The 11,101-nt window shown below is 54.9% G+C and overlaps 1 protein-coding gene across 2 annotated transcripts; it reads left to right on the top strand.

Annotated features, from left to right (window-relative positions):
• The first annotated feature begins 1,667 nt into the window (after positions 1 to 1,667).
• On the top strand, positions 1,668 to 10,857 carry LOC116656779 (band 3 anion transport protein-like). Of its 2 annotated transcripts, XM_032457348.1 has the most exons (10): positions 1,668 to 1,697; positions 5,021 to 5,103; positions 5,229 to 5,307; positions 6,296 to 6,357; positions 7,209 to 7,389; positions 7,497 to 7,632; positions 8,078 to 8,201; positions 8,849 to 8,933; positions 9,085 to 9,281; positions 9,727 to 10,857. In XM_032457348.1, the coding sequence occupies exons 2-10, from the start codon at positions 5,089 to 5,091 to the stop codon at positions 9,835 to 9,837; spliced, it is 990 nt and encodes a 329-aa protein (XP_032313239.1). In that variant the 5' UTR covers positions 1,668 to 1,697; positions 5,021 to 5,088; the 3' UTR covers positions 9,838 to 10,857. The 2 variants fall into 2 exon arrangements, with proteins under 2 accessions (XP_032313239.1, XP_032313240.1); XM_032457349.1 differs by lacking the exons at positions 1,668 to 1,697; positions 5,021 to 5,103; positions 5,229 to 5,307 and adding an exon at positions 5,832 to 5,938.
• Positions 10,858 to 11,101: the final 244 nt, after the last annotated feature.

The following is an 11,101-nucleotide window of genomic DNA, read 5'->3' as shown; positions in this document are numbered from 1 at the left end:
CACAGCTGGCCTCCACCTTCCCAGGAGACACTCCAAGACCAGCAGGCATGTCTGGCCCAGGCTCCTATGAAATCACCGCTTCTGTCCTTAATCCCGGTATCCATGAGATTTTGTGTGGACTCCTTAAGAGTGAAATCTGTTTACCTCAGCTCCTACAATAAAGCCCCCCTGGCCCTCAAAGCCAAATGCTCTAGGAGCTCCTCCTCTCAATGCAGGACCCCTGGGCTGGGGTGCTCAACATGGGGTCTCAGAACCCTCACTCCTGGGGAAGAATCTCCGCAAAATTACTATTCTCCAGCTTGTGGGTTGCACACGCCGGGGTTATGGGACCTGATTATATCCTAAGTGCAAAACACCTACCATCCTCTATGGTTCCCTCTTTATGTCTCCAGTTGGTAGGTTCCAGTGTTTTTTATCGATGGCTGACAAGCAGTCTGGAGTTTTCTTCAGTTCATGAGAGGAGGTGAGCTCAAGGTCCTTCTAATTTTCCTTCTTGACAAGACCTCCCCTCTAATGTTTGAGTCTGAAGCAGGGAATCCCCAAGCTGGCAGCCACAGAACCGGTACTCTGCCTTTATGCATGAGGTCACAGAAGCCCAGAGAGGGGCAGCCACTTGCCCTGCATCCCACAGCCAGGCAGTGTCGGAGCTGGGTTAGGATGCTTTCCTCCCTCCATGCCTGGAGCAGTGTTCACAAAAGCCCCTTCTGACTGCTTCCAAACCTCTCTTTATTCTTACCAATCTGCACTCATCTTTCAGTCCATGTCCTTTTAGCAACCAGAGCCCAGGAATAGGTGACCGGCCCCAGCACCCCACCAACAACAGAGACTGCCCTGCTGGGGGTGTGGGGAGGGGCACAGCGAGGCCGAGAATGCTGGCTGCTCTGGCCCGGGGGCCTGGGCCTGGCTGCCAACAGAGGAGCCAGTGTGCCCAGACATTGGGGCTTTGTGAGCTTGGAGCTCCGTGTGGGGATGTTGTTTTGGTTGACCTGGGATTGTTTCAGGTTGACTGAGTGGCAGTGTCTCAGCGCTCAGGAGCCAGTTCTATGGAGCCAGCTGGGGTCTTGCGGAGAGGGTGGTTCAGGGCGCCCTAGTCTCTGGGGCAAGAAGGAGAGGGGGCTGCCTGGGCCCGGGAGCGCTGAGCTGGTCCCTGTGGGCAAGGCTACAGAGGAAGAGGGAGCGAGTCCTCATGGAGGACACCAGGACAGGAGGGAGGAGAAGATGCCTGTGCATCTAGGGCCTGAGCAGAGGGGGCTGGCCAGAGTGAGGAAGGGAAGAAGCAGGACAGAGGCATCCAGGGCTGGAGCACACTTGCCGGGAGGCTGGGAGCTCCAAAAGCCCAGACATCAATGTCAGGTCCCGAAGAAAGAACCAGGAGAATTGTAGGGGCCAGGAGGGCCTTAGGGGCTGGCCAGCTGGGGTTGGGTGCGGTGAGCCAGATTAACAGTTATCCAGATGTGGGTGAGAGATAACTGTTTATAGGGCACCCAGCATGAGCAGGGCGGGGTGGTGGGAAGGGGCTCCCAGGGCCCATGGGGCAGGCAGATTAGGAGGCGGGGGCATGAGTCAGGGGTTTGGGAGCTGCCCCCAGGGCGCGGGAGCAAGGACCTAGTGCTGTTAGAGCGGGTGTGCGCTCAGCTGGTCACAGAGGCCACCGGTGGCTGCAGGAGTTTGCCGAGGACTCCAAGGCTTGTGAGCAGGTAAGCAGGGCAGGGAGGGGCTGGGGTGGTCCTCAGGTGCCTGTCTGGAGAGTTTCAGCAGGTGCCCAACCTGAATCTGTGCCCAAGTGGGCATGGGGGCCAGACATTGAGGAGGGGTGCGGGTGGGTGGGGTGAGATTGTTACAATGGATGTTGTTATCCCTAAGGGCACAGGCCCAGCAGCACCTGCAGCTGGGGAGAGTGGGGCGGCAGGTCTTAGGGAAAGGAGGCTGGCACGAGGCAGCAAGGTGTGTGTGGCTGCTGTGTGAGTGTGTGTACATGTGGGCTAAATCTGATCCTCTCCAAGTGCGGGTCCCTGTCAGGCGCCTACTTACCAGACCCTCGGATTCCACAGGCTCAGGTCTTCACCCTCCACCCAGCCCTCTCTTTCCTCCATGTATGGAGTAGCCACGCCACCCTATGTTCCTCTTGGAGGGAAGTTTTCAGCTGACGCTGCTTCTCATTTGAGACACTTCCAGGGAGGCTACCAGGGAAACCTGGCACTGTCCCTGTCCTAGGGCGTGTTTGGAGGAAAAAGGGGAGTCTCCCACCACCCATGGATCTCAAAGCACTTATGCTAATTCCAAGGGAACTGAAGGAAAATCAGAGGGGATGAAGATATAAGTGTGACCTTGATCCCCAGTAGCGGTAATAATGCTGGCAAACACGTACATAGACTTCCTTATGCGCCGGCCACTCTTCTAAGTGCTTCATGTATGTGACCTTACCTAATACAACAGCAGGTCTATGAGGAAGGTGTCATTATGATTACTCCACTTTACAGATGAGAAAACTGAGGCACAGAGAGGTTGAGTCACTTACTCGAGGTCACACAGGAAGTGGCAGGGCTGGGACTTGAGCCCAGGCAGTCTGGCTGCAGAGTTCATGCACTTAGACATGAACACTAAACCAGCCCCTAGCGATTTTCTCTTCCTGGAGGTAACTCAGTGCAATGGTTAGAGGTGTAGCTGGATTCAGATAGATCAGGGTTTAATCCTGCCTCTGAGACCTACCAGCTAGGGAAGCAAAGCAGGTAAAACTCTCTGAACCTCAGCTGTCTCCTCTGTAAGCGAGGCTAATGACATTACTCACTGCACGGAGTGGTTTGGGGATTATGAGATAAGACAGTGCAGCTCCCAGCAGTGTGGGGGCGATTACACAAAGGTGATGCTATGCCACCAGGGAGCCCTCCCCATCATCTGGTCACCCCTCCCCCAGCCTCTTCCAGCTGTGCTCCACCTCCTGGGCTCCAGATGCCCTGCTCCCCCTTATCTGCCTGGCCCTGCTTGGCGGACTAGCCAGGTGTTTGGTGCGCTTCCAGAAGCAGGGCAGCCATCAGGGTCCAGCCTCTTATCAGTGCCAGCAGAGCACGGCCTGAAGCTGAGGGGAGGATGGGCCTGGTGGGGGCAGCAATCTGGGTCATGCGTGCACCCTCTATGGCCCCAGTGGAGCTCCAGGCACCTCCGATCTCCCCTCTTCTCTCTCACTGATGTCTAGGAACCCCAGTGGGAAGAACTCCCGTTGTACAGACAGGGTGACCAGGCCCTAGAGAGAGGCTGGCAGCTGCCCACGGCCGTTTGGCCACTCAGTGGCGGAGAGGCAGCCTGGATCTCTGGCTCTCTGGCTCTCTGGCTCTGGAGGGCCCCTCTGCCCCTCTCCCCTCTCAGATGGGAAACTAAGACTACAGTGCCAGTCCATGGGGAGCCGTGTTTCCCACCTCAGGCTCCAAACTGGGAAGGCGGCTAGGGATCTGAGGCCCAGAGAAGGAGAAAGGGGAATAAAGATGGGAGAAAGGGAGGCAGAAGAACCTGGAGGAAGGGACAGAAGACCGGGAGAGGGACAGAAGACCGGGAGAAAAAAGGTGCATGACCCAAGTCCTCACAGGGCAAGTCCCCATCCTCAGGTACACCCCATCCTCAGGCTCTGGGGACCCCCCATGGCCACCACTTGCCTTACAACCACCCTAAGGCAGGGACTCCTGCCTTTCTCAGTTTGGTGGGGCTCGCTCATGCCCCTCTCTCTGTCTCTAAAGACTGCAGGGCCATCCAGTCCTCAGAAAGAAAGTTCTCTGTGCAGTTCCTTCCATACAAACTCCCTGCCCTTTTTCTCCCACAACGCCCAGCCCTGTCTTTTCTGCACCTTTGCCCGTCATTTCTCACATCCCAGCTACCCTCCCCCACCTCTCAGCCCTTCAAATCCCAGCATCTTGTCCTCCAGAGACACTCCGTCCCCAACCCCACCCCCGAGTCCTGCTCTTCCTCCTGCCAGACACATCCTGGGCACCCAGCGCAGTCTGCTCACTGCTGTGTTTGTCTGGGGCACGTGTGACCTCGTGAACCTCTGAGCCTGTCACGTGGTCCCGGCTCGTGTCCCCAGTCAGGGCTGCGAGCTTCTGGAGAGAAGGAACAGTGTCTTGTTCATCTCAGCCTCCCAGGCTCAGCACCACGCCAGGCTCGCAGTGGGCACGTTGGTCAGCCTGACCCAAATCCCTGTCGCTACAATGCCCTGTGCTGCCTTGGGTGAGGGGGAGAAGAAAGTCCCTCCACACCAGTCTGTGCTCCCCTTGGGCGGGTCCTCACGTTCCTGGGGTGGGCGTAACTTCCTGTAGAGGCACAGCTGAGAAAACAGAGGCCCAGGGCGCCAAGGTCTCCTGGCTGGGTCCTAGTCATCCTGGCTCCCAGGCCCAGAGCCCCAAGCCTGCATGGGGGGGCCATTCATACCATCTTTCAACACATATCTATTGAGCACCTACTATGTGGCAACCATTCTACTAGCGGTGGGGGGTCCAGTGAGGACTGAGATGTGCAGGCTCTTACTGCTCCTGTGGCTTCTCTTCTAGAGGCATCGTCAAACCGTATGTACACAAATGAATCAAGAAATCAGAAAATGACACATTGGGTCAGTGACTGCGAGGGTGGTCAGGAAAAGATGACATATGAGCTGAGATGTGGAAGGGCTAAAGTGTGGGGAGGGGCATCCAGGATGTGGACAACTGCACATGCAAAGGCCCTGGGGCAGGAAAGGGATTGGAAGGAGGCTAGTGGAATAGGTGGTGAGAAAGCAAGAGATGGAGTTCAAGATGGGCTGAATAGCCAAGTGTCCTCTTACTTGCATTGCCCCATCTCTCCCGGCCCCTGCACACCTGCCCTCACACCTACATACACATCCAGCTCCTTCGCCCAACCCCACCCATGCTGCCTTCCTATGACCCTATTGTCTCCCAGCATCTGGGATCCCCCTACTCAAATGCAGCCCCCTCTGGGGGAGGACCAGGACACCCCAGGGTGCCCTGTGCATCACCCAGCCTGTGCTCTTCCCCCGCAGGGACCCGCAGTGCGGGTTATGCTGGGGGCTCAGACCACTGCAGACAACTGAGCAATCAGGACAGTGCCATGGGGGATTTGCGGGTGAGTCTTCGGTGGCATCTGCAGGGCTCCTACCTGGGGGCTCTGGGAACCCAACCCTGAACCCCTACCTCCATGAGGGCTTGGGAAGCCCCTGACACCCCAGCCATGATGGCCACATCACACAGGAATCCGATCTGGAGGAGGTTCTAGGGCTGAAGGACTATGAAGACCGACGTGTTCCCATCCTTCAGGTGAAGAAGCCAGGTGAGCCCCACCTCCCTCTCTCCAGGGATAAGCTCCTGAACCCCCAACAGATACTAGCGGGGAACTTGTCCTCCCCTTCTCCGCACTCCCCACCCACCCAGCCTCAGGGCCAGTTCTCCCACAATCCTGGCTGATTGAAGGATAAACAGTTTTGTTTGAAATGATCACAAGAGGTGACTAGGGCGGGGGCGGGGGGGCGATCAGTCACCCTTCTCTGTGCCCCTTAGATTTATTTGCAAGAGGGCAGCCAGGCCTGTCTGGGACAAGGGCATGAGTCCACATGCCACCCACCCCCATCCAATGCCAGTTTCTAGGCCAGGCACTGGGGCTGTTCTGGGAACTTCGATCTGTTTGGAGTCCTGAGAAATGGGGGCCCATGGGGACCCTCAGGGCAGAGAGGCATCAGGAAACCTTCCTGGGCCTGCCCAAGGTCTCAAATGGCACCCCAGGAGGGCACCTGTTTACTGTCAACAGGACTTAAGTGCTGGCAAGTGGGATTGGAGATAAGAGGCCCCTCTGGGAAATGAGGGCTGGGGGAGTGGGGGCCATAAAAGGCCAGATCCCACCCTGGTACCCGGAGCTCAGCTTGGGGGCAGTGAGCGCTACTGGGCTGGGTGGACTGTTGAGGCAGGTGGGAAGAAGCAAGGGAATCTGGTCCCAGAAGGTAGCAGGAGAGGGAGGAGATCCTGGGAAAATCCTGAGAATTACCATTCAGGACTCCCCAGTCACCCTGGAGATGACGCCCCTCGTCACTCCTGAGGATGAGCCCCAGGGGCCCTCCACGGAGCCAGGCTGGGCCAAGAACAGGCAGGAGACACAGCGCACTGACCGGCAGGGGTGGGGTGGGGCGCCAGGGTCCCAGCCAGAGTGGTGGGCAGGAGAGAGGCGTCATTCCCTTAAGTCTCCCAGGCTCCTGGTGGGTGGTGCAGGAGGGTCTTAGGGAGGGACATCGTCTGGGCACAGCACTAACCAGCCTCGGGGTTTTCAGCTCTGCCCACCAGGCGATCATCCACAGACTACCACAGTGCAAGGAATGGAGACACTCATGAGGTGAGCACCCCAGGCTCCCCCGATTCCCTTTCCTGTGCTGCCCTTGGGACCCAGCATTCTACCAGGGGAAGGGAGAAGCAGAGGGTTCCGACAGCTTCAGGACCAGGGAGACCCCTCAAACAGGCAGAGAAGGAGCGGGCATCCTGGGAAGTAGGTAGAGGAGGACAGCTCCCATTGAGGGGCGAGCCCTGGGCCCCCCTTCCACTGATGGCGGACCTCCATGGACAGAGAGAAACTGGCTGCTGGAGGTCTCTGGCCCTGGCTGGGCTGTGAGATGCTCCCTGGGGAGCACAGAATTAAATACAAGCTCTCCTGGGCCCAGGCCACACAGACCCCCCCTGTCCCCACTGAGGAACAGACTGCCTAGCTGGGTAGATACTGGGTCTGCCCTCAGCTAGGCCCATGGGACTGGTCCCCTGTTCCCAAGGAGACCAAGGGCATGTGAGCCCAGGCAACAGTCTTGGAGGGAAGAGACTGACCCGTCACCCCAAAGGCTTGCCTCTCCTTTCCCTTTTGTGCCCACTCTAGCCTCTCTTTTGGTCCAGAGTTTCTTCAAATGCTTCTAAAATGGGGTGAAGGGCCTGGTCAGGAAGTTGGGGAACAGCCAGAGGTTGGGGCCATACTGACAAGACCTTCAAGCATCTCCCGCATGTCACACCTCACTCCACACCCCCAGGCTGCAGCTCCTGACAGTCCCTTCGAAGCTCAGGGTCTGTCCCAAGTGCTCCAGGACCCTGGGCCTCTGACAGACATCTCTCAGAGTCTACTGAGGGTCCACTGCCGTGGGCTCCCAGTCTCCCCACAGCCCTGCCCTGGGCCTGATGGACTAATTCTGGCCTGTGGGGCTGCAGGTGTATGTGGAGCTGCGGGAACTGGTGATGGATGAAAAGAACCAGGAGCTGCAGTGGATGGAGGAAGCGCGCTGGCTGCAGATGGAGGAGAACCGGGGGAAGGATGGAACCTGGGGCCACCCACACGTGTCTTACCTCACCTTCTGGAGCCTCTTTGAGCTGCAGAAAGCCTTCGCCAAGGGTGAGTGAGCCCCACTGGGCCCCTCTGCGTGCAACCTCCATGTGTGAAGCCTGGGGGGAGGAGGAGGGCCAGGCCCAGTCGTCCAGCTCACCTTCCACTGCTTGCAGGTACTGTCCTCCTGGACCTGCCAGAGAAATCCCTGGCTGGGGTGGTCAACCAGCTGCTGGACAGGTTTATCATTGACGGGCAGATCCGTCGTCAGGACCGAGAAAAGCTGCTGCGGACCTTGCTCCTCAAACACAGGTGCCCCTGCCTGCCAGGGCCTGGACTTCACACCCACAGGGCCCAGCTCCCCACCCACCTGCCCCAAGCTCTCCCTGAGGTCCAGATGGCCCCTCCCCCACCAGCCTGGGACCCACTTTTCTCCCATGATGGATCCTGCCTCTGACACCTCTTGAGCGGTGGCCATGTCTCCAGGCTCTGATTTGGGGGACACTGGTCCCCAGGAGGGCAGACACTCCAGGCCCTTCTCTTCATCCTTTCTCCTGGCTCCACTAGTTACTCCAGACTGAGGCCACCTGCTCTCATCCACTACATCCTTCAGAGGAGGCTGATCCTCCTTCTGACCCCGTGCCTCTCTAGTCTGGTCACTGGGAAGTCCGTTTGATCCCTCCCACCACCATGTCCACTTTGCTGAGAGCCCGGCCTCAACAGCCTGCTCAGCCCATGCCCGCTGTGTGTCCTGCAGCCACGCCAGAGACATCGAGGCCCTGGGGGGCGTGAAACCCGCGATCCTGACTAGCTCTGGAGACCCTTCGCAGCCTCTGCTCCCGCAACGTCCCTCGCTAGAGGCACAGCTCTTCTGTGAACAGGTGAGGCTGTACCAGGGGTGTGTGGGGAGAATGGGAAAGCCCTCAAATTGAACGTGGTTAGAAATGACAGTGGGTACTGACCCATAAAAAAGAATAAAATAATGCCATTTGCAGCAATATGGGTGGACCTGGAGATCATCATTCTAAGTGAAATAAGCCAGAAAGAGAAAGAAAAATACCATAGGATATCACTTATATGTGCAATCTAAAAAAGCAAGCAAGCAAGGAAGAAAGAAAGAAAGAAAAGGACACAAATGAAATTATTTACAAAACAGAATCAGACTCATAGACATAGAAAACAAACTTATGGCTACCCAGGGAGAAAGAAGGTGGGGAAGGATAAGATTTGCAGGTACTAACTACTATATATAGAATAGATAAACAACAGGTTTCTGCTGTACAGCACAGGGAACTATAGTCAGTATCTTGTAGTAACCTATAATGAAAAGGAATATGAAAGGAATATATGTACATATGTGTATGACTGAAACATTATGCTGTGTAACAGAAACTGACAAATTGTAAATTGACTATATTTCAATTAAAAAAAAAAAGAAATGAGAGTGGGAAGGGGAGGGAGCAGGATACTCAGGCCGCTCAGGTCCAGAGTGGCTGGAGGACTCCCCTTACCACCCTCCTTCCAACAGGGAGAGGGGATCACAGAAGGGTACCCGCCACCTGGAATTCTGGAAAAGATTCTGCAGAATTCAGAGACCACCCTGGTGCTAGTGGGTAAGTGGCCAGTGCCTCCATCCCTCACCCCTGCTCCTCCCCTGCTTCTACCTCACACCCTGGCCCTGCCTGCTTCTCCCTAAACCCAGACCCCAGCAGCAGCGCCCCCCTCAGCCTGGCCTGACCACCGCACCTCGTCTGCCCCCAACAGGCCGCGTAGACTTCCTGGAGCGGCCTGTGCTGGGCTTCGTGAGGCTCAAGGACCCTATGCAGCTGGAGCCAAAGCAGGAGAAGCTGGGCCAGCCGGCAGTGCCCGTGCGCTTCCTCTTCGTGTTGCTGGGACCTGAGGCCCCCAACATGGACTACACCCAGCTGGGTCGGGCCGCTGCCACCCTCATGTCGGAGAGGGTGAGCAGGGGCGGGTGAGGGCTGGGGAGCCCGGACGCTGGGCCCTGTCTCTGGCCTGGGTCACTTTAACTTTGCTAGTTTGGCGCGTTCAGTCTGCTCTAGCTGCTGCTATGCTGTGTGGCCAGGGTAGTCCAGGCCCCTGTAGTCTGGCCCAGCCCTGCCTGACCTGGCCTGGTCTAGTCTGGCCTGGTCTGCTCTAGTCCCATCTGACCTGCTACAAGCCCCCTGGTTTGTTTCAGTTCTTTCTGCTTCCCCACTCAGGGCCCCGTCTGCCTCCCCAAAGCCTCTTCCTAGGGGAGGGTAGACCGGTGGGGGGCTGGTAATGCAGTTCCTAGAAGGAAGGAGCTGGTGAGAGGGTTTTGGTTCCCAGAGGCCCTGGCTAGGGACTCCTGGATCCTTTTGTGGAACAGACCCGAGTGGCCCTGACCTTCTCTCCTGCCCTCAGGTGTTCCGCACTGAAGCATACCTGGCCCAGAGCAAGAAGAAGCTGGTACATTCTCTGGAAAGCTTCCTAAACTGCAGTCTGGTGCTGCCTCCCTCGGAGGCCTCCCTCTAACAAGCAATTTGCTAACCTATTCATGATCAACTTAATTCATTTGAAGTTTATTTTTGAGGTGTTAGGGAAGGTTTAAATTTGCCAAAGCTAAAATAGTCCTCATTAACTACTAAATAGTTACTTTTCTGGAGTCGCTCTTGAATGTCCTGGGTTTAACAAGGATTCTCCAGTCCGGGTGGTCAGACCTGGGCTACATCCTAGCCTTCTGTCAGCTCTGGGAATTCTGTGCCTTATCGCACAGCTGACTCTCTCAGATAGACGTGTGGCGTTTCACCCTCATGGGAGTGGCTTAGTGTTTAATGACGCTTCTCAAGGACACTCTGGTGCATATTTCTGCAGCTCTCTCTACAAAGCCCCCTTTTCTTTAGCATTCCACTTCGCAGATTTCAGGTGTTCCAGCCTCCCCCCTCCTCTCTCATCTCAACCCAGCAAACCCACTGCTTCAGGATACCTTCCTGGCACTGTGGTCTAGAAAGGGCCTCCAGGAGGGGCTGAGACCATCATAGGGCTCACTTTGTTTGTTCCCCTTGTCCTAGAGATCACAGCCCTGCACTGCCTCTCCGTCAGTGTCTAAGACAATTGTTTCATATATTTTATCTCGTTTTTCACTTTACATCACATAGCAAACTCCATCATGGTAAGAGAAAATCTCTTATTTTTTCTTAGGTTGGATTGTTCCGTCATAATTTTCTAGGACTTTGTCTTTTTTATTGAAAATTTTTAAGTATTTCACATAAAATAAATTTATCCATAATATCCTCTTATTTTGTAAATGTCCTGAAATTTAGTAGTGAAGTTAACCTTTTCATTTCCGACATTTGCAGTATGCGATCTTTTCTTTTCATGACAAATCATGTTAGAGATGATTAAATTTTATTAATCTTCTTAAAGGACTATCTTTTCTTTACTGATTGCCTTTATTGATGTGTTAGTTTGTATTTTATGTATTTTTATTATTAATTTTCTTCTTTGTACTTTTAAGAGACTCATTTTGTTCTACTAAATAATAGAAATGGGTAACTTAGATTGTTAATTATAAACTTGTTTTCCAATATATACATTTAAGGCTATAAATTTTTCTATTATTATAGCTTTAGCCAAATCCCCAAAATATTTTTTCATTCAATTCAAAACACTTTATGATTTCCATTATGTTGTTTTTTATTCATAAGAACCAGTAGGACAAATAGGTAGACATATAGTTATAGTTGTATAAGCGTCTCTCTCCGTGTATACTTGTAGACGTACATATATACATATAGAT

Source organism: Camelus ferus, chromosome 16 (assembly GCF_009834535.1).
Source record: "Camelus ferus isolate YT-003-E chromosome 16, BCGSAC_Cfer_1.0, whole genome shotgun sequence".
Classification (NCBI taxonomy): domain Eukaryota; kingdom Metazoa; phylum Chordata; class Mammalia; order Artiodactyla; family Camelidae; genus Camelus; species Camelus ferus.
This window is presented reverse-complemented; position numbering and strand designations above follow the sequence as displayed.